Genomic DNA, 24367 nt, shown 5'->3' on the forward strand with positions numbered 1-24367 from the left:
CTTCACAGGCAGCAGAGGCCTCTAAGACTGAAATACTGCTACTTTAATGTAGTATACTAATTTAACTGACTAATCGGCTACATAAGTGACTACTAGATTATTATGACATAGCACTGGTTTCATACATTAGCATTTGTTTCTTAATAGCATTTCTTATTAGACGTAGCTTAGGTGATGTTGATGGAGTTGATCTTACCTGCTGCAAACTATAGAAATGGCCACCAGAGACACGATGAAGACCACCCCAGCAGCCGCTGAACCAGCAATGAGCGGCAACTGCTCCCTCAACTCTGACTTATAGTCTTCTGGAGAGAGAGAGAGAGAGAGAGACAGACAGACAGACAGACAGAGACAGACAGACAGAGAGACAGACAAACAGAGAGATTTTAGAAGTCTAAAAATATAACCCATAAAAATGGATTAATTTGAAGGAAGTACTCTTCAAAATAGTACTCTATTTTGGCATACATTAGTTGAGGCTAGTTGTGTTGAAACTCAAAGTCAAAATAAATAAAGACAATAAAAATGCCCATCCCACAAATGAAGACTTCATCTTAAAATATATTTAAAATGTTTATATTAAAATAATTGTAATGTGCTTAATGTTGCTGGTGATAATTTGTTGGTTAGTACTATTTGTGTCATTCGTGTGAGAAGTTAGTGTTTATATGTCACAAAGGGGGACACTCATATGGTGTTAACAGAAAAAAGTAAATAATTAAAATTCAATAATCTCAATGATAAGCAATCATAAGCAACTATACCACAGGTACAGCAGAGACTTTGCTTGGCTAGTTAGTGATCTACAATATGACAAGCAAAATGGTGTTGATGCTGGTATTTGCGTGAAAGTTGAAGCTTTGGAAACATATCTGTTTTAGCAGAGGGTACAGATGAGGAGAAACTAAAGGATTAAAGCCCTGCTGCATCGCTCTCTTTAGGTATTGAAGCCAGAGATGAATCTTACAGACATCACTATCAGCAGGTAGTCAAATGGTATTATGGGTAATGTAGGATTAATCAAAGTGAAGATAGCCCAACATATCAATGGAAGACATTTAAATCGGGGGAAAAAACAAAAAAAATCAACTCAGAATTTCAGTTCAAAATAAATCTTGGATGCCAAAGAGTAATATACAAGAGTAATATACAAGTTGTTCAAGGTGGACGTATTCCCCTGAATAGTTTAATACAAGTGTATTAAGCATACATTTTAGACATAAATGTCAGAATGTGAGGTGAACTTCACGGAAAGATGGGAGCATTAATATGATGCGAGTGTGGAAGAATAATTTAAGGAGGAAAGAATCCGAGCAGTGAATCAATCTAAAGAGCAGTGATGCTCTAAGTACATTCTTCCCCTCTTTGTTACATGTGCATAACTGTTTTGACTCTAGGATAATAAGCTCGTGTTGAACTTGGCAAGAGTTCAAAGATTTAAAAAAGAAGCAGATGCTAAAGAATTTATCAGAAGAGTAGACACATATAAGAAAGTTTCAGACCAGTAGGAGGGAAGTGCAAAGGAGGAGAAGAGCAAGAAGAAAAAAAGAAGCTGATACAAAAAAGATGATGGAGTGTGTACGTGAAGAAATGGGTAACTGTGCAGAAAGATGAGAGAGAGTGCACAAAGAGGGAAGAGAAGTTACAGAGATGTACAGTGTTAAGAGACTGAAAGGGGGGGCGGGGGGGATCACAGAGGGCAGAAGAGACGGCTTATACATGACTGGCAGAGGGGCTTTGTGTGCGAGCACACATTTACTGGAACACACATACACACGTTCAATTCAGCCAACTGCTTTCCAGAAGCAACCAAGCGAGTATAGCACTGTGTGTGTATGTATGTGTGTGTGTGTGCAGTTCTTTGTCACTTTACTAATCCTTGCTGTAACAAAGTGCAGAGTAAAATTATTCTTTTTTTTTAACACTGCAAAACTGAGATTCCTTATGTCAGATTCTGAGGTTTAAAAGCGCTTTAAAAGAGATATTGGGCTTGGTGTGTCCCTGGATGAAAGAAATTGTATTGTTTCTTTTTGTAATCTCATAAGCTTTGAGGAATGCTGCAAAAATAAATAAATAAATAAATAAATAAATAAATAAGCCGTACAAAGTCTTAGATATGGCCAAATCTAATGTTTCTAATGCTCTGATGTTCATCCAATGTTTCTTATTATGAAATTACACTCTAAAAATTATTATATAAATAAAAGTGTTATTTTTTTTCTACCCAAATACTGGGTTGAGCCTTTTGGGTCATTTAATTGGGTTCTTTTCTCAGTCTTGGATAGTTTTTGGGTAGTTTTGTATAACCCAACTGCTGAGTTAGTGCCTGGGTCATTTTCATTGATAGTTGAATCAAGGCACCCCTCCCGCACACTGACACAGCAGTCCAGTTCCTTGGGTTACATCAACTCAGCACGGACTATTTGAGTTCGCCTCAGGTGGAGGTAGCAGTTTTCATACGGACAGACTGTTAGATTTATTTGGAGAAACACACTCAGAAAGGATATGTTAATATCCTATGCACTTTAACACGTTAAATTATCTAATAAATGTGTTAAAAAAAGGAAAAAAAATTCACACGAGTGACCAATACATGTGTTGAATTATTGTCTAATCACGTTGCTGACTGCGCTGCTGATGTCATCATCCAACTCTAAAGTGAATGTTCGTTGCTTTGACCTTTTGATTGTGACAGCAGTGTCGGAGTCCTGAGGAGCGGAAACCAAATGACCACAGGTAAGTTAGCATTCATCACTATTCAGCTTTAATGCTGCTGAAAAAGCCTGGCTGAGATTGTGATATTTAGGCAGGAAGCTCTCGAAAACGTATTCATTGTAAAACAGTCACAAGTGATAATTAACTTTACCTATTGCAATGGCTTCAAAAGTGATTATCATGTCTTGTTTCCTCTGTGTTGGCGTTACACTACTAGTGTCATGTGTTTATTTTGGCTGTGAAATATGGACTGAGGTTATTCTATAATTCTCTGGGTCTGCATTTTATCTGAGGCGCTGAGTTCGGGTTAGCTAGCTGGATGCAGTCACCAATCACAGTAGGAATGAGTGATGATAACATAGACCCTCACTTGAATTGATAACGTTACTTTAACATACAGCTTGCAGTAATGTTAGACATTCCCATTCCCCTTTTGAGAGTTAACCATAACCTAGCATTACAGCTATTTACCTTGATGTAACACAGAGAGTTGGTTAATGTTACTTATATTTAGCGAGTGTTTTGGACAAGGCAAGCTGTAGTAATTAGCACTAGGAGGATGGGTTAGGGCAATGTTTCTTCATGTATTCGGTGAATGTTAATGCTGGTTAATAGATGCAGACAGTCAGTAGCTAACGGAACTTAGCTAGCTCAGTAATGTTGACTAAGTAAAGTTCTTCACAAGGTTAAAGTGACAAAAAGAGAGCATGGGATTTAGGTCGTAATACTTTCCACTATCTCTGTAATGTTGGTTAACTTAATTAGGTTGTGCAAAAAAATTGCCAGTGAGGTGCTAAAGGCTGGAAAATAAATATTCACAAGTCAGCTAGATTTTCATGGTGAGTCTACAGCGCCATTTTGTTCATTAGGAGAGTGGAGGTCACATTTCCAAAATTACACAATTTGGGATTCTGTAACGCAATTTCTCAGTTGAAGCCCAAAAGCATTTGTCCATATTTTGTAGCTAACAACTAACCAACACTCTTTTTTGCTCTTTTACAGCTTTTCAAATGGAAGGGAGTGGGACTCATGTCTTCCCAACCGGTAGGGAGATTTGTAAGAAGATGCATCCACAATAATTCTTACATCTATCAAATGTTTTAATTATTTTAATTAATGTCACCTGAATTTCAGGCAATTGTTTATTTTGTGAGCATTTTAGTAGAATTTTAGCATAAAAACAAATTGCATTTTAGGATAATTGTAGGAAAAAAGTATAAACAACACATCTGTGTTATTTTTGTGTTATTTTTAACACATTTTTGTGTGGAAATGTACTAACACACAGCATGTGTTAAATGTTCTAACACAGTGATTGTGTTGAAAGCAACACAAAACAGAAGTGTGTTAAGTGGGTTTGACACATGATGTGTTAAATATTTCCACACAAAGATTTGTTAAAAATAACACACATGTTAAATGTACTAATACACTGATTGTGTTAAAAGCAACTCCTTAACTAGATATGCAAGTGTATTAAAAATTAACACATGATTGAGTGATGGTTCATATCAAAATATTTATCCATAAAACCATTACTGAACACAAGAAAAAGCAAATATGTGCAATAACAGTCCACTTTACATGACATTAAATGCACTGCTATCTTTGTTAGCTTTTCGCTTACTTGTTTGTAATGCCCACTTGGATCCTAAGTTGGTTTCTCAGTTTTTTAAAATGTTTTAAACGTCTCCTTAGAGCAAAATCTGATGTTTTCGTCTTAAATATATGACTTATTTGAGTAATATACTTCGAAGTCTACATATAAACACCACTTCAGCAGCTCTAGCAATACATTTCTGAAAACTTTCTTGTGTATAAATAAAGGAGATACCATGTTGACATATTTGTTTATAATGTGATATATTTGACATTGACAAAGGATAAAAAATAACCCTGAAAATATGAACCCTTTTATGAAATAAAATTAACCCAGCATTTTTGTAAAAATGAAACCATCCTTTGGGTTAAAATTAACAACCCAACTTGATGGGTTAGTTTAGCCCAAAATGAGTCCTATATTTACCCAGCCGTTGGGCTAAAATTAACCCAATTTGGAGTGTATTATAAATCAAACATATATTTCAGTCAGATTTTATCTGATTTTACTCATTTCAGTAATAGTAGTATTTTTTTTTAGAAATAGGTTTATTAGGTTTACTGTAATCTCATACTAAATACATTTAAGTATATTTAAGATATGTTCACTAAGATGCAGTGAAAAAAACATTCCAACACAATGGTTTGAAATGTCACAGTGAGGTAGAAATAATTATAAATGCAGTTGTATAGTAATTACTCAGTTGAGTTAATATACTGTAAGCTTTGCAGTAGGTAATTTTATGGCATTTGCTCCCTTAATGTTAGACAATGCAATGTATGACAGTTAGTCTTGTGAGATACTGATTTATTTATTTTCCTGATTGTGATTTTCCATTTTAAAATATCACAATAAATGATTTAATCATCAATAACCATTAGCCTAAAAAGACAGGTAAACAAGCATTTGCACTATTTCAGCTTTAAGGAAAGTATAGGAGGCATAATATATCACCAGCTGTGCAGTCAGGAACTGTAGAAATCGCAAAAACAGCTGGATGGTGGATTTTTAGGTGATTCTTCAGTGACATGCAGTAATCAGTAACATAACATCACATTTCAATGTAATCTGTTTAGAAAGTGGTTGTCTAATGTTCATGTGGCTGACATTTTGACTGTTGGTGCTGCTCTCTTGAGCAGGGGGAAGCAGGAGAGCTGCAGTCAAAAGTTTGTTTTTCCTATTTCAAGTTGTTTCATAGTTGTTTCAGACCATTCTCCAGTTTTTCGCTAACATCCCTAATAAATACAGTAAACTGATGTTAAATATATACTTTATCTAATGGTAACTAGGTCAAACATACATTAATAGATTTTGTTTGACATTAACAGGCTTAAAATGTTCTCCATTTAATTTGACAGATGAGGGAGCCTGTGTGAGATTGGAGGAAAGGGGCGGGGCTTCCAGGAAGTATCTGTTAGCAGTGGAGATTTAAAAAAAACAAAACCTGTGCACATCATATGAGATTCATAGGTCGGTTGGATCTTCCCTCATTTTATTTGAAAGACAAAGACTGCTCTTTTGGGGCATTTTTGAGTAATAATTTGTATAAGTGTACTTCGATGTTTTGTGCAAAGCTCCTATGCAAAAAACATAATGGTGAACACGACTGGTAGGATCATATAATTGGCGATAAACGTGACTAGTTTTGTTGGAGCATAAAAATGTGCAGGGGCGATAATACTGTTATGTCACACTACTGAAATTTGTCAGCATACTGACAATTAAATCAATATTTACACTTCATTATTTACAGAATAAATATGTATACAAAATATTTCATTCTAAATATACAGTAGTTTCTTCCGCCCAAAATGTTTAATTTCTGAGTTGAGACTTCCAAACACATGCAGCAGGAGAACAGATGGCAATACTTAACCACTCCATATAAAAGCTATATAAAGCTTATAACAGCTTCTTATACACAGTCAAATAACCTGCTTGCCTCATTTGCAGGCTGACATTTCACCATTTAAATTTGTGTTGTGCTGTTATATTTAACTGACTGCTACATGATTCAATTTGAATTGAATTGTACTTGTAGCTTTACAGAAATCTGGATGTGGATTTATATTTAGATTCCCAATGAGCAAACCAGAGGCAACAGTGTCAAGTAAGAACTCTCCTAGATTCTTCCTTATGTCAAGAGATGACATAAGGAAAAAACCTTGAGATGAACCAGACTCAAATGTGAATCTATGACATTAGATAATAAGATTTAAATTCATTAAACTTACAGAGCTGTATACAATAAAGTCAAACAGTATAAAGTATGTTAAAAGGATGTACAGTATGAGCATATCATGACTACAGCAGCAGTTCTTAGGTACAAGTTTACAATATGCAGCTGAGATCATCCACTGCTCTTGGGCATTCAGGAAATATTAGCTATTGAAAATATGAGTAATTAGGCTTTTATTGTTGGTTCTCGTCAATTTAAAATTGTTGACAGTGTGCACAAAAAAATAGACTATAATCATTAGCCAACACTGTGAAGTGTAGTTGAGTACATTATTCCTGTTTATGTGTCTGCTTTTAGTGTAAATTAAAAGTAATTGTAAAAGTAAGTGTCCCAATCTAGCCATTACTTCAACTCACATACATATAAAGCTACAGAAAATCAACATTTTCCATTTAAAATCATTTCCAACTGGCCTGACCAAATCATTCTTCCTTTATTAATTACTGGATATTTTGGTAATTTTATTTCAGTAAACGGACATTTTCTGATACGGTTGACTTTTATATGATGTTCTGCCGATGCCTTTAATGCTTTTATATTTACACCCCCTGGCCATGTTGTTTCCCTTTTGCTCTGCCTCTTGGAAAGTAAAAAAACAAAAAAAAAACAAACCTACGGGCCATGCATTGCTCAGAAGATAGAACCTTTCTTGTGTTCCAATTAAACAGCAAATGAAATCAGTTTTGGTCTCGACTTGAGGACTTCACCCAGAAGAAATCATATGAGAAATAATGGCTGTTTGCAAGCTTTATTTTGCTCTATCTTTATTCAGCACTTACACACACGTACACACCTCATTTAATGAAATTATTTCCTCATCATTGCACGCACCTGCCTGACAGACAGAGAGAGAGAGAGAGAGAGAGAGAGGGGGAGGGAGGAGGGGGTTAGCTGGGGAAAGAATGAGATGTGATGCAAGGAAGGAAATGTGTGTGTGTGTGTGTGTGTGTGTGTGTGTCTGCAAGAACACAGAGTGACTGACCTTTTCCCCCTGTGCCTGGTGCTAATTGTCTTAACGAATGTCGTGCTGTGGCAGGGTGCCAGAGGATAGAACCATCAGCCAGATCTCAATACACCCTTCCACTAATTACTACAGTGAGAATGCTCTCTCACACTCACACGTGCACACACACAAACACTCTCTCTCTCTCTCTCTCTCTCTCTCACACACTCTCTCTCTCTCTCTCTCAAACACACACACACACACATACATTCTCTCGCTCTCACACACACTCACTCTTTCTCTCTCTCTGTCTCTCACACACACACACACTCTCTCTCTCGCTCTCTCTTACACACACACTCACACACACACTCTCTCTCTCTCTTTCACACACACACACACAATCACACACTCAGACACACGCGCACACACACATAGTAAGTATAATGGTATCTATAACTAACATCAGCATGATCCACTTATTTCATTAAATTTATCTTCAATGATATTTTACTTAATTTAAGTTGGGCCAGTTAAAAATATTTTAAGAAGAAAATCGTTCCCATCATAGCCGTCCACCTGGTGTTCAAGGAGTCAAAAATGTTAACTGAGTAACTAGCATTTTATTTCCCCAATTCTGACACAAATGTTCTAATTGTAGTCGTACAATGTTTTAAACTGAAAATAAGATAATTATCTTTGAAGCATGCTAGCCTGACACACTGAGTCATCGGTTCAGCTTAATTTACTTTTCTAAATTTGAACAAAATAATGTTATTAGTACACAATCTTGTTACATTAGTCTAACAATAGTACAACTGAGTTAATGGAATTATTTAAAAGATACATGTAAATTATTATCTCAATTTATTATTATTATGTCAATCTATTTTTTCATATATATGAAATCTGATCATACCTCATAACTGTCCATACCTCATAATTCCATACAGGATTTCTCCGTACAGGAGTTTTTTAGTGATTGTTGTGGCCATAAATGATTGATTTTGCTGCAGCTTTTTTAAAAATTTGCGATGCAATTTGCATAGTTTTATGTGCTTTTTTGCAGAAAACTTCTTGACTTGGCAAAATTGCGATTGCATGAATTTGTCTTTCATAGTGATGTTTGTTGATAAATGAGACCTTTTAGCTGTACTCATGTTCGACACACGTGAATCGAAGAGGGCTTTAGCTGAATGCATGATTTGATGACATCACACGGTGTGTTGTGATGTCACATGACACGTCTTGGCCCACATCTATGGAAAATCTTGCTAATTTTGCATATTGCAGAGTTTCTTTGATTTTGCATTAATTTCTGTCATCACAAAATAACTGGAGGGACTGATTACTGATTGTCTGTTGATCACTCTTTGAAACAAAGTATTGATCTACTGAAATACTGAAGCCTTCCATTTTGCCTACATACTTGTAAGTTCTGAGCCGTACTGATTTTATGCTGATATTTTAGTATTGACCCTGGACTGTTTTTTGCTATGTTCTTTGTAAATAAACCTTACTCTATGTCTGAGTCTGGTTTGTTACATTTACACAGTATTAGAATTAGGGTGGCTGTGGCTCAGGTGGTAGAGCGGGTTGTCCACTAACCATAGGGTTGGCGTTTCGATTCCCGGCCCACGTGACTCCACATGCCGAAGTGTCCTTGGGCAAGACACTGAACCCCAAGTTCCTCCCAATGGCAAGTTAGCGCCTTGCATGGCAATTCTGCTACCATTGGTGTGTGAGTGTGTGTGTGAATGGGTGAACGAGACAGTGTAAACTATTTAGTTATGACACACCAAAGGTGTCTGTGGTGCAACTGAAATTTTATGTATTGTTATTTTTAAACTACTTTGATTCATACAGTTTAGGACAGACTTCAAACTTTGAAAGAAATCAGCCCTAGTGTCGCTTCTTCATACCAATCTGTGTATTTTTATTAAACCATTGGTTGTTGCACTTGGTTCCACCAAAATTCAAAACAAATCAGTTAAAGACATTTGTTATCAGCAAATAATTGTATGTGGGTGCCATAGATAAAACCTTATATATTTGAAAGTATTGGGGCTGGCTGCTAGCCCATTTTTGCCAGCTGCCCCAGAGATGATTCTCTACATTCTGTTTTCCACTGTAGTTTATCTAGCACTTCTACTAGTCTATCTAGCAGTTCTGTAGTGTGTATGTGGGAGCATGGATGGGAGATGCGTCTCATGGATACAAGCGTGCATCAATTTTTTGCTTTCAAACCTTAAGGTGACAAGTATAGGCAGAGGCTCACACACATACAAACACACAAACACACACACACACACACACACACACTTACATCTACAGTGCCTGTCAGTCTTCCATGACCTTTTGAATCAAATGTGAATCTATAGAAGTAAGCCTCATCTACACAACAGGAAAACAACACACCAATGCATCTTCACATTTACTCAGGAGACAGTGTGTGTATCTTTGTTTGGTACAGTAGCTGTACAGAAGTGCTTTATTCTAGTATTGAGTGATGGGTGGTAGAAGACAAGCTCCATTGGTTGTGCATGTGCTTACCAGTGCTGTCAGTGTACCAGTACAGACATAGTTATATTTAACACATGCTGTACCATGTTGATAAGCACCTTTTCCTTCCAGTGTCTGTTGTGCACTTGGCTTCTTTAGAATTGCTGACCATAGGATGCATCAGGCCTGCAGTGCTCAGCAGTGCTCCGCCTCTCTGCATCCTGTGTCTGTGAATTGGCAGGACATGCTAGTCTACACCTTCATTAATCAAACCCACCCTAGAGATAGTATGTGTGTGTAAAAAAGAGAATTAAAGTTGATGACTCCAGAAACCATTCAATTAACCCAACTCAGTGCTGCCTTTCTGTTGTGGCCTAGGAAAGAATATACACACACCAGGTGGCGACTGTGGTAATTTATTGACTTTACTTTATTTAGTGTTGTATCTATTAATCCATTTATTTTGACTGTTGAATCATTCTCGCACCAGACCTGTTGTTTCTCCACTTATTGACACTGGAGTGGCTGGGAACATCATAGATTATAGCACTATTTTTCACTTGGACTGAAACCCAACCTCTAAAAACACAGATATCATACAAGCCTTTGTACGCTGCACAGTAACAAATCGACATTGCACCACCACCTTTCATCTACAGTATCTCACAAAAGTGAGTACACCCCTCACATTTTTGTAAATATTTGATTATATCTTTTCATGTGACAACACTGAAGAAATGACACTTTGCTACAATGTAAAGTAGTGAGTGTACAGCTTGTGTAACAGTGTAAATTTGCTGTCCCCTCAAAATAACTCAACACACAGCCATTAATGTCTAAACCGCTGACAACAGAAGTAAGTACACCCCTAAGTGAAAATGTCTAAATTGGGCCCAATTAGCCATTTTCCCTCCCCGGTGTCATGTGACTTGTTAGCGTTACAAGGTCTCAGGTGTGAATGGGGAGCAGGTGTGTTAAATTTGGTGTCATCGCTCTCACAATCCCTCGTACTGGTCACTGGAAGTTCAACATGGCACCTCAAGGCAAAGAACTCTCTGAGGATCTGAAAAAAAGGATTGTTGCTCTACATAAACATGGCCTAGGCTATAAGAAGATTGCTAAGACCCTGACACTGAGCTGCAGCACGGTGGCCAAGACCATACAGCAGTTTAACAGGACAGGTTCCACTCAGAATAGGCCTCGCCATGGTCGACCAAAGAAGTTGAGTGCACATGCTCAGCGTCATATCCAGAGGTTGTCTTTGGGAAATAGACGTATGAGTGCTGCCAGCATTGCTGCAGAGGTTGAAGGGGTGGGGGGTCAGCCTGTCAGTGCTCAGACCATATGCCACACACTGCATCAAATTGGTCTGCATGGCTGTTGTCCCAGAAGGAGGCCTCTTCTAAAGATGATGCACAAGAAAGCCTGAAGACAAGCAGACTAAGGACATGGATTACTGGAACCATGTCCTGTGGTCTGATGAGACCAAGATAAACTTATTTGGTTCAGATGGTGTCAAGTGTGTGTGGCGGTAACCAGGTGAGGAGTACAAAGACAAGTGTGTCTTGCCTACAGTCAAGCATGGTGGTTGGAATGTCATTGTCTGGGGCTGCATGAGTGCTGCCGGCACTGGGGAGCTACAGTTTATTGAGGGAACCATGAATGCCAACATGTACTGTGACATACTGACGCAGAGCCTGATCCTCTCCCTTTGGAGACTGGCCGCAGGGCAGTATTCCAGCATGATAATGACTTTTGCCTTGCTAAAGAAGCTGAGGGTGAAGGTGATGGACTGGCCAAGTATGTCTCCAGACCTAAACCCTATTGAGCATCTGTGGGGCATCCTCAGATGGAAGGTGGAGGAGCACAAGGTCTCTAACATCCACCAGCTCCATGATGTCATCATGGAGGAGTGGAAGAGGACTCCAATGGCAACCTGTGAAGCTCTGCTGAACTCCATGCCCAAGAGGGTTAAGGCAGTGCTGGATTATAATGGTGGCCACATAAAATATTGACACTTTGGGGGCAATTTGGACATTTTCACTTAGGGGTGTACTCACTTTTGTTGCCTGCGGTTTAGACATTAATGGCTGTGTGTTGAGGTATTTTGAGGGGACAGCAAATTTACACTGTTATACAAGCTTTACACTCACTACTTTACATTGTAGCAAAGTGTCATTTCTTCAGTGTTGTCACATGAAAAGATATAATTAAATATTTACAAAAATGTGAGGGGTGTACTCACTTTTGTGAGATACTGTAGATACAAGTGCAGTAAACTGTAAGCATATCACCCTGCTCATTATGTAATCTCCCAACTATCCAATATTCATGGACTTCCCTGGTTCCTAATGTATCTCTTGGTAGGAATGCAAAATTGCAACCGGGGCTCATTAATGTCAAAGTTTATTCATCATGTGCATGTCTCCACAGGTTTGTTTTTGAATCATATAACATTAAAATCCTCCTACTCATTGACCTAGTTCCCTCCCGATTGGAATCACTGAGATCAGCCTTTACATATGAAACAGATTTAATTCCGTGATTTAATTCCGTATATTGATGTATTTCCTTCTGAAACAGGAAGTCAGACTGACATTGTCATGAAGTGCTTGACTGACTTACACAACTGCCAATATTGCTTGAGATACACCATACCCCAGCCAAAGCTAAATGTAGAACAGTGAAAAGAGAAAGAGAGAGAGAGAGAGAGAGAGAGAGAGAGAGAGAGAGAGAGAGAGATCTATGTGTGAATGTGTGAAGAGTTTAGCAAGAACCTTTTACATACTCTTCCTATGGAGAAGAACCGATGGTGTAAATAAGGATTTGGGTTCTCGATAACAGTGTGCATGTAGTTTTGGTAGTTATCAACATGGTTTGTCAGTGTGTATAATATTTGATTGTGCATCTTTCTGCACACTCTTATCTTTTCTAACTACTGCTTGGTTGAGGAAAAAATGGTTGGAGTTTATTCATTGTGAAGAGGGAGGAATTTGTATGAGGCCATGGTTATGTGACCGGTACTTCTCAGAGGAGAGTTTTACCAACTTGGGGTTCTTCAGTGCTGGAGTATGTCACCTCCTTAGACTGATCAGATTAACACCCTGAACACATAGTATTCTTCTTCTGAACACAAGACAGCGAAAATGAGAAAGATGGATGGAAGAGGGAGAAAAGTGAACAGGTACACACACCTCACCATGCAAACACAATAACTGATTCATCATATGGTCAGCCAACACACACACAAACACATACACACACACACACCAATATCCTCTATATTTGATAATTAATCACAATTGAGTGTAGTCACGGGTGAGCATTTTTGGAAAGCTTGTTTTTCAACCACTTTGATGAAACAACAATTAACTGAGCCATTTTGGACTGAAAACAATTGCTCTATAGGCTCAATATGACAAACAGATGGCACGATTATGTTGAAACACCCACATACACCATAAACCCACTTCATTCTGACATCGAAATTTATTTCTCTGGAAAACTTCAGCTCCCAGTAGTACACTCCGAGCCTCTGAAATGAGGCTATAGATCCTTCATAAACATGCATCACTCTCACACGCTAAACCACACCTAAACACACCTAAACACACACATACACACACACACACACACACTGTCATGGCAATCCTCACCATCTGTGAGAGTTTGGAAGCACATCTTGTTGCTGTATTTGCCGAATCCAGCCACTGTTCTGGCTCGAACCTGCACCACATAGACTGTGCCGGGCCTGAGACCATCCACACGAACTGTGTTAGTCTGAGTCCTCAGTACTGTTGAGTTAACCTCCATTAGATCCTGGAAGTAGAAGAAAGAGAGAGATAAGCTTGGATTTATTCAATAGCAAGTTTTATTTTGTGCATTAGAAGAAAAAAAAAAAACACCCTGGGATTTTTATGCCCAAATTCCTTCTGAATAGAGAATATCCTTCTGAATAGAGAGAAGAATAAACATGTAGAATTTAATCTGATGAGGTTTTTGTTTCTGAAGAAAGGAATATATATATATATATATATATATATATATATATATATATATATATATATATATATATATATATATTTTTTATAGTTTTAAAATATAATGTGATTTCATGAGTTTTAAGAGTGGTAGTTTGGTTTTAAGTGTGGTATAGTGGTTATAAAGGAACCTGTACGAACATATACAGTTCATTCATTGACATATACATTGGGAAACAAGATTTTCAGGGATATATGACTGAGACAGTTAAATAAATATATGTTTATTTATTATTTTATTACTACAGTCTAAGAGAAGACAGGTTATATATACAGTTTATCCAAAAATCTGAAGCATGATTGATGTCACCAAAATTGTTTCTACCTGTGTCATGCCTCAATTCAATATTACCATATATCAATAATGACATAGCAAGTGTGTGTTCCAGTATCTTCATGACTATGTTAAGACTGTGTAAAGCTTCAGTACACTGGCAGAGCAATGTCACTACGGTCCCTGGGGCAAGCATTACATTTGGGCCCTACTCACATTGCCTTTCCAAATAAAGTATTTTCAATGCTCATTCTCACACACCCTTAATGTTTGATAAAACAATCAGTAATCTGGTAGCTCTGTCATGGCCAGCATTACTGTCTACATCTGCTTAATATGAACTATTATCATCGTCATAAAAATGCAGAAAACAAGCATGGCTACTAAGCAACAAGTCATTCACACAAACATGGAATGATATTTGCACCCACTGCACTATATACAAATATTGGTACAGCAAATAACAGCAAAGCCAGTTAGGTTACTCGCACATTAATGGGCATTTAACAAATTGTTAGAGCTGTGCCCTGTCCTATGCTTTCTTTTTCCTTTTTCCACTCTAGATTTTAGCTACACTTTTATCTTTATAATTGAAAGGCTTTTGATACTTTTTGGCTGCTGCACTTTTAGAAATGAATAACTTCAAACAAAGTAAAGCAATATAATTGAACTGACCTCTAAATCACCTGATCATTCATTCATTTGTTCATTGATTCATTAATTTTCAGTAACCTCTAAATCCTTGTCAGGGTTAAGGTTGGTCCGGAGTTTATTACGGGAACACTCTGGATGAGGTAGGAATACACCCTGGATGGGACATCAATCCATCACATCACAGGGCACCATGCACAAACACATTCACACACACACTCTTTCACACTTAGGAACAATTTGGCATAACTGACCCACCTACTGTAGGTTTTTGAGAACTGGGAGGAAACCAGAGAACCCAGAGGAAAGCCATGCAGGCAATAACCCAAGCTAATGACCAAAACATGATGTCCATGATGAAATGAGACATTATTCAATATCCTCTTGAGATCCCATGTATAGACTGATTTTTGTCCTCTGCAGTGGACATTTTTATTATTTGTGTCAGTCTTCTACTCATTTTAAATACCCTTTTATTTTTTGCTGGACACTAAAGAGCACTTTAGTGGGCTTTCCAATGATACCCAATTTGTCAGGGTGGGAGGTTAACAATTTAATCTTCCTGTCTTCACAATATGGCTTCTGTTGCTGTAGTGCTTTGTATGATGTTTTACTAATTGCAGGATGATCCTGGATGTTTTACTTAGATACAGGGTTAATATTTATATGCTTAATTAAATTTAATCGAAATCAAAGAACTAAAACATTGATAAAAAATTTAATGTAACGTTACTGTACAGCTGAACAACAATCAAACAAAAAAATGTGTTTTGTCACAAATCGTGACGGAGCAGAGATAGGACGGATGCAAGTGCCGGGTGAACAGTTGTTTATTAGAAAGAGAGACAGGCAGACAAATCCAAAACGTGATCCAAAACGTAATCCACAAACATGCAAGAGGTCAGGCGATTGGCAAACAGGCATACACGGGGCAAGGCAGGAATCTAGGTCGATAAACAAAACAAGAAACGAACTATGACGAGGGACTGGAAGCGGATAATCCAGCGCGAACTAACTCTAAACATGGACCGTGACTATGATCCAAACTAAACTAACTCTAAACATGGACCGTGACTATGATCCAAACTAAACTAACTCTAAACATGGACCGTGACTATGATCCAAACTAAACTAACTCTAAACATGGACCGTGACTATGATCCAAACTAAACTAACTCTAAACATGGACCGTGACTATGAATACGCTACGACCTAAACTAACTCTAAAGTCTTAACCTTCCGCGTTGTGTGCTGGGAGGCGCGCGGTATATATGTGGACATAATCAGCGTCTAAACTGCTAGCAGCTGAGAGCAATACAGACCCACGTGAAATCCCAGCCAATGACAGGACAGGGAGGAGACATGACAGAAACATAAACAAAACACACGTGTCCAGATGTCACTACGGTCAACAACGGAAAAGCAGGTGCTCGCGCATTCGTGCTTAGAGCACGCTGCTTCAAGGGGGAATCGTGACATGTTTTTACTGTAATGAGAAAGAAAACAACAACAACAACAAAAACAACACAAACTAAATTGGAAGAGACTTTTAATACTTTTTAAAATACCTTGTTAAGGAGGATATAATAATAAAATATGTTTTCAAGACTGCCCAGATATCTAAAACATCAGGAAAACCGTAAATTACATTTCAACCTACACAATATTAGAACAGTCTCAGTTGAATGTAAAGCTGTAATTCACTAGGTATAATATAGTAAATTACAATCATCAAGAATATTTTTGAATTGTCTACTTCTAGAAGGCAAAAGGAATGAACTATAGTGGTTACATGGATTAATTTGAATATTGGATAGTGCTCTTATCTATACGTGCACCACCATAATGCCACCCTGTACCGTATCTCCATGTTTTAGTTTGAAGTTGATTGTCATCTGGCTGCACCTTTTTAGAATTTTGCTCAACACACAACTGTTATGTATTTTTCTTTTTATTACTCCTGAACATATTCATCTGTGTCAATCCTATACTACAGTCATTCCAACAAATCAATCTCAAACTGAATCGAATATAACTGAGGAAGGAAGAGACATTTAGCCTTTACGATACCTTTATTAAAACAACTTTCCAATCCCAAGCCAAGCCAAGATGCTATCAACAATTTACAGCTTCAAATTTACCAGAACTAAAGCAGATAGAAGAAAGTTAAGCTGACAAACATAAAAGTGTTTCTAAATTACTTTTCAGCTCAAGATTTTTCTTTTCTGGCCCAAGTGTATAACAGAACTGCATCATGGTCTCTTATACATGAATGCATTATTACTTTTCTGTTGTGTCATTGAAAGAAAAAGTATTGAACAAATAAGCAAAAACAATGCTTTTTTGCTTTTTTTTTCTTCTTCTTATTGCTTCACAGCGCAATAACATTGTGTGAAATAAATGTGTAGGTCCATTTCCCAAGAGGAAAATGCACTTGTACTGAAATGAAAGAAAAAGGGCAAAATACTCTCCTGGCATAAAAAATCTGCTTGCTGCTTTGCGAATAGATCATTCTGTCCTGTGTGACAGGGAAATCAGACTGTTTCTAATAATGGTTCCATTTTTGGTATGCAACACCCACACACATCTAAAGAAGAATTACAGGAAATAATAAGCATGAATTAAAAATGCATGTAAATATGAGAGAGAGGGGGAAAGAGAGGGAGAGAGAAAGATGGAATGAGACCATGGAAAGAAAGTAGAAAATAAGCCCAGGATTTAGGAGCAGTAACTTGTAATAGAATCCAATAAAATCACCTTCACCTTGAAAAGTTAAAGATTCTACAGCTTCTTTATGAAATTTGTAATATATTCTTCTTGGAGAATTTAATATCTTAATGAAACATAATGCAGCATTCATGATAAAAGTGTTCTATAGTTGGTTCAAAAATAAGTGTGGAAAAAGGCTTATATATAATATATTTATATTTATAAGATGAGTTTCATAAGTGTGTGACCTGAGGACCATAAGTGGTGAGATTTGATTTTTTTGTTCTTTTTTGAAGTGTCTGTTCTGTACCAAATTAAAGAAAACTCATGTCTCACAAGAGCTTTAAAATTCCCTGGAGCCTTTGTCAAATTCAGTGTTTGTTACAATCGATGAAACTTATGTATGATGGTATTTCAGATTGATAAAGTACCAGCAGAATATAAAATGTTTCTCGCAAAATAAATCATTTACCTTGAAATTTACCTTGGAAATGAAAACAATGCTACTAAAATAGATTTTAATGTCCAATCATCTGCTTATCACTGAGAATAAAAAAAAACAGTTTATTATTAGACATATAATCATTGATAAGGAGAAGTTTATTAAAAATTTATGGAAGTCTTTAGTGTCAGTGAGTGAGAGTCTGATGAGGGAATGACTCTTTATTGCTGCTATAATGTAAGTGATAACAGGAACTAACTTAAAGTATGATGTCATTTGATTATAAATAAAAATGTTGCAAATTGCTGTCATTTAAGAGGAATAAATACTTTGGGCTGTGGTCACATTACCACATTGTTTATTATTTTCCTATAACTACATGCCCTGTCATGTTATATTGTAACAATATTAGGTAGATGTTTAGTGTATATCCTTTTATGGCACACCCAACTGTCATATTCAGGTGGAATATAGGATCTTGATCAGCTGTATTCAGTCATTATTTAATGCCTGGCAACCAACATCTACGATCTGCCTGTGCGGATTTTAGGTTAGGACAGTCATATCAATGCAGTATAGCTCTCTAATGGTGTGTGTGTGTGTGTGTGTGTGTGTGTGTGTGTGTGTGTGTGTGAGAGAGAGAGAGAGAGAGAGATGTTCAGACAGTGGTGTCAGCTCTAGCCAGCATTCCCTGTTGTTGCAGTAATGGCTCTGCCTGAGGATGATGTAGACTGCTATTTGTAATAGTTTAGACGCATCTTTCTGTCTCTCTCCCTTGCTCTCCGTCTTTGCTCTTTCCCTGGCGCTGTCACACAGAGAAAGCTAATATGACATCTAGAAGATATCAGGTCTCTCAGATAAAGAGAAAGACAGACAGATGGACAGACAAATAGACAATTGAGCAAGACATGTGCAGAGAATACAGAGAAAGAGGAACAGTCACAGAAAGAGAGAAAGAGAAGGGGCTGAGGGTTAGGATTCCTCATTTCTCCCTCTCCTCCAACAGTGGCACGACACCTTCACTGCAAATCTGAATTGACTTCCCTGTGACAGATCGCTCTACTGAGTCGACTTTACTCCACATTACACTCAGTAATGAAAAAAGAAGGAATAAAATACAGAAAACCAGCCAGAAAATGTAAAAGAGAGGCATGGGAAGTGGGGAGTGCTTGTCAAGACTACCAAAGCAAGATGGCAGATTGAAAAATAAATCTATAAACCTAATTGCTTTGCTGTGTACAGATTCATCAGCACACGGCTTATGAGTCAGACAATTTCTTTATAAATAAGCTCTTTCAGTTAAAATGTTAAAACAAAAACAAGTGTCAGTGTGAATTTAGTGGTCAAATGTTCTTAGATGCAATAAATCTTAAAAATGTCAATTGAGTGTACTGGCATGCAACATGACCACAGTGTTGTTGTTGTTGTTTTTTTAATAACAATAATTCAAACTAGAAATAATTATTTTTGATTAACTGACTTATATCTAATCCGAGTACACTGTCCAGCTATCTTGAGCTTGTCACAATGTCTTGACCTTGGGTGTTTTTCAAACCCACTCTTTGTTCTGTGTGAATGAGATTCAGTCGGTGGCCCAATGTAGAAATGATCCCAGCCCAATGGAACATTTATCTGCTAACAGCATTCAACAGCAGCCCACAATGTATCCATAAATGCAGAAGACACGCGTGTGCCTTAACCTTTCAAGTAAATTCCAGATTGTAGTGCAAATCAAAACAGTAATGTATCATGTCATTGGCAATAAATCATAAAATATCTCTAAATATCTCCAGCATTGCTGTATTAATCTTAGCAATGTTTAAGCATTTAAAAAATAATAAATAAGGGCATTTAGCCCAAAATAAATAAATTTTAGTAAGTTTTGGTGGTACTATTATATACTGCTAGTATCTATCTATCTATCTATCTATCTTTCGGTCTGTCTATCTATTAACATATATATATATGTATATATATATATATATATATATATATATATAATGTGTGTGTGTGTGTGTGTGTGTGTGTATATATATATATATATATATATACATACACACACATTATATATATATATACACACACACACACACACACACATTATATATATATATATATATATATATATATATATATATATATATATATATATATATATATATATATATATATATACTGTATATATAAATACTGATGTCATTATCATCAAATAAATGAGATAAAAATTTGTTATAAGCTTTCATACTTGCTAAGCCAGTTAAGGCTTCAATATCATCATCGTCGTCATCATCATCCTTACCATCAACATCATCATTCTCATCATCATTATCCTTATCCTCATCATCATCATGATCATCATCCTCACCATCATCATCATCCTCAACTTGCAGTGCAGTTTGTAGTGTCGGAGTGGATGGAGGCAGGAGCAGAACAGAGCATATCTTATTTTAGCGCCTCCACACAAGGGTGTAATAATAAAATAATCTGAATTACCTTACATTATCAAATAAGAAATTACAGAGCATGAACTAACAACCTGGTCAGCAGCCATTATTAACAAAGCACATTCATAATACATGCAAAACCGCAATGTGCATGTGCAGGTTCTGCAGCGTTTTAAAAAATATTTTTTGTTTTCCTGTCCACACAAAAATGGTATTTTTAGAGTTTTATCATTTGGAGTTTCTGGAAAAGCTGCAATCTGAAAACACATGACCCAAAACGTTGTTTACATGTGAACATGAGACCGAAAACAAAGAGAAAAATCACATTTTTCTAAAATATTTGCATATGTGTGGACAGGGCCTGCAGCTTTATCCAATGATTCAGTGGGAATTTACTCCAACACACACACACACACACACACACACACACACACACCTTTTAAAGCCCATGACAGCTTCATAACATCAATAATGCATTATCCAGAACCAAACACTGGCCTAACTGCCATCAATAAATAACTGCTGTCAGCAGCATACTGAGCTATTTTCTGACTGGCCTGTGGAATGACCTCATTTGATGGGTACCACTCAAAGTGCTGTGTAATATGATCACAACAACATGGAAAATACAAACTGGTGACAAATTAAAGGGAAAATGGTTGCTCTCTTACACTATGGAGGCATTTTGCTCACATTATTTGAGTCCTCCTCTTCCCTTAAAGGGAAAAAAAACCCCACACAATCCAATGACCACCTTTATCCAATGATGAAACATTTTTATCTTGATATGAGTGGTCTCTTGAAGGATAATGCCACCCCCATCCTCAAGGTTTAATAAGCATCTAAATGATGCAAATCATATGTTATGTCCTTCACATTAATCAAAACCCAATTTTTGAGATTTTGGATTATCGTATTAGGCAGAATTCTCCAAGACCATCAACAAAACACAAACTTTGGAAATATCTTTCAGAAGAATGCCCTTCCTCCATCCAGTACAGCTCAAGAGTCTTATAAATTGTGTGCTGAGTTACACTGAAGCTGCTCTGGCAGCTTGTGGTGGCTGAAAACCTTATTAAGAAACTGTTTTGTCTTTATGTTTGTCTGTATATTCCCAACATAATTATGGGGACAGTTATATCTTTTTATAAGCCGCATACGTACTGGTAATAGACGACCATAACACTATAGATTTTGGTTGCTTTGCATGTGTGTTCCAACGCATTTGATTCAACTCATTAGAAAATGATTAAGCTTGTGGGAGGAATTGAGTGTGTTAGAGCAGAGGAAAGAAAAAACACACTAAAATTGAGTAGCCAAGCCCTGCTAATGAAAATAACATAATAATTTCATTTCAACAATTTATAGAACCAGAATGGTCCTTTATTTCCTCATATATATATATATATATATATATATATATATATATATATATATATATACACACACACACACACACACATATAAACAAATACAGTCAAAAAATGTGTGTGTGTGTGTGTGTGTGTGTGTATATATATATATATATATTTTTTTTTTTTTTTTTTTTTTTTTTTTGACTGTATTTGTTTAAAAGGAGTTTAGGTAAAGGACATTCAAACTGAAAGGCTGGAAAATAAGCTTTATGAAAGAACAGAGAGAGAGGGAGAGGAAAACTGACATTAGATCTCAGAATGACATACGGTCCCAAAATGAGCCAGAGCAATTTTCATTACAGAGTATGCCCACTGTCCATGAAGCCTGCTGGGTTCAGTAATGGCTGAACTCAGCGGTGATCAGGAAGATTGGACCATATGGGACATGATACAGTAGACGTAGAGAGCTTAGCATTGGTTTTAAAGATCCATATAAAAGAAACCTCAAAGGCATAACGTTTCAACTAATGCTTCACAGAGCAGTTGCACAATAGGTAGATGAACTTTTACTAAATAAAACAAATATGTCATTTGGAGAAGGATGTGTTATAATAGCAGGGTGGTAGCAGTATGAGATACATGTCACACTGTTTCCTGCTGTGTCCCTGGCAGCACTGTGTCTTACTGAGATACCTCAAGCTAAGTGTGCCCCTCTCCTGCTGTCAGTCAAATAGGGATTAGCAAAACAACTCCCTTCATGGGAGGGCCGATGGCGGCTGGCGAGTAGTAGATTGAGCCAGGATGGACAGACAGGGGGTCTCAGCGTGCAATCTGGGAGCAGTGGGAAGGTGCACACATGGGGCTGGCATCATCTTGAGAATAGCACAGAAGCTCAAACTGCATTTCATTCATGCTGAAAAGAGCAACACACCGAACAACACACACTCTCCGAGATATACACATGGCAAGGCTGGCTCAGGCTTTGCTCCCTAGTGAGGCGTACGTGTGCCACTTCCCTCCACCTTCCATGCCAGCCCTATGCAGCATGGCATGACCACCTGGTCAAACAGAGGGCCAGGACTCGAATCCACACACCGAACACACAAAATTAGATAAGCCATGCAGGAAAACACAAAATTTCTTAAATGCTTACAACCTGAAATCTTGTAGAGTCTGCAGTTTCATATGGATAGTACAATAGTTATCAAATCAACACCCATAAGGGCTGTTTCACCACTTATTTAGAACAACAGTGTTAAATTATATCCCCAGATATGTAATAACACAGGGATAACTTCATATCTACAAATCTACAACCACATTTCATATCTCCTTGGGGCATTTGTATCCTGTAGGGGTATTTATCTTTCTGATGCAATATGATGCTCATCTTCATATGTAAAACATAAATTTAAAGCAGATTATGAACACCATACAGTTTAGACCTGCCTCAATATAATACTACACTACACTGAGAATCGGTATTCTGCTAACAGTTTGATTTCAGTCAGCATGTCATTCATATTTTGCTCAGACTGGAAGGCACTTTGAGAGAAGCTTGAAAATATGGAGTGAGGCAAATAATCAACAATAGCCACCAGTTTGGTGTCACCCAAAAGAGGATGGGTTCTTCTCAGGAAGGTGTCACAGTCAACTCTTGCTTGCTCATTAGGGATCTAAATCTATATCCAGATTTCTATAAATGTGCTTTCTGAAATCGGAAAATGCTATACAAATAAAATGTAAATGACCTTGTGGAATTCAACACAAAGAGAGTGGTCTATATTGCAATTCTGAAAGCTCAGTCAGGAACAGTCCCGTCTCAATTCGCTTAAAATCAGCTCAGTGTTAGTAGAAATCAGGAAAGAAGAAAAAAGTGGACTGACCAGAGAACTTCTATTATTATTTATTTCTATTAAAGAGTGCTTTGAATTATTATTATTATTATTATTATTATTATTATTATTATTATTATTATTATTATCATTCAACCATCCATTTTCTCTACCGCTTAACCTACACAGGGCACAATTGCACATACTCTCACACAGCCATTCACACACTATGGACTATTTAGAGATGCCAATCAGCTTACAACGCATGTGTTTAGACTGGGAGAGGAAACCGGAGTACCCGGAGGAAACCCCTGAACCTTGAGGAGAAAATGCAATGTACACACACGCAGACCCCGAAGGAGTGAGGCAAATGGGTTAACAGGCTAACCACTATGCCACCTTGCCCCCATTCCTCTATTTCTTCTTATTATTATTACTGTTTTTTTTTGTTGTTGTTTTTTCTAAGCAGCCATTTTAGGTCCTTTAATCCTTTTTCTGAAGTCCTGAAATCTAAAAGCCTCCATTTTATAGTGCTCTTCTGAGATTACTATAGTGTGTCACAGTGAATTTTTTATGACTGCACACAAACCATGACTAAATGCGGCTCACTTTCAGAGA

The 24367-nt window shown here is 37.1% G+C and overlaps 1 protein-coding gene across 2 annotated transcripts in view; it reads right to left on the bottom strand.

Moving 5' to 3' along the window:
• LOC128624479 (ephrin type-B receptor 1-B) overlaps nt 1-24367 on the bottom strand; it is a 404526-nt gene that overhangs the window by 69680 nt on the left and 310479 nt on the right. The window contains exons 7-8 of one of the 2 annotated variants that reach the window (XM_053652162.1): nt 13656-13818; nt 197-302 (exon numbers count right to left, since the gene is read on the bottom strand). In XM_053652162.1, coding sequence (XP_053508137.1) covers nt 197-302; nt 13656-13818 — 269 coding nt within the window. Of the gene's footprint in view, nt 1-196; nt 306-13655; nt 13819-24367 lie in introns of both variants that reach the window. The other variant, XM_053652161.1, reaches the window with a different exon arrangement.

This window comes from Ictalurus furcatus, chromosome 20, assembly GCF_023375685.1.
Source record: "Ictalurus furcatus strain D&B chromosome 20, Billie_1.0, whole genome shotgun sequence".
NCBI classification, from domain to species: Eukaryota; Metazoa; Chordata; class Actinopteri; order Siluriformes; family Ictaluridae; genus Ictalurus; species Ictalurus furcatus.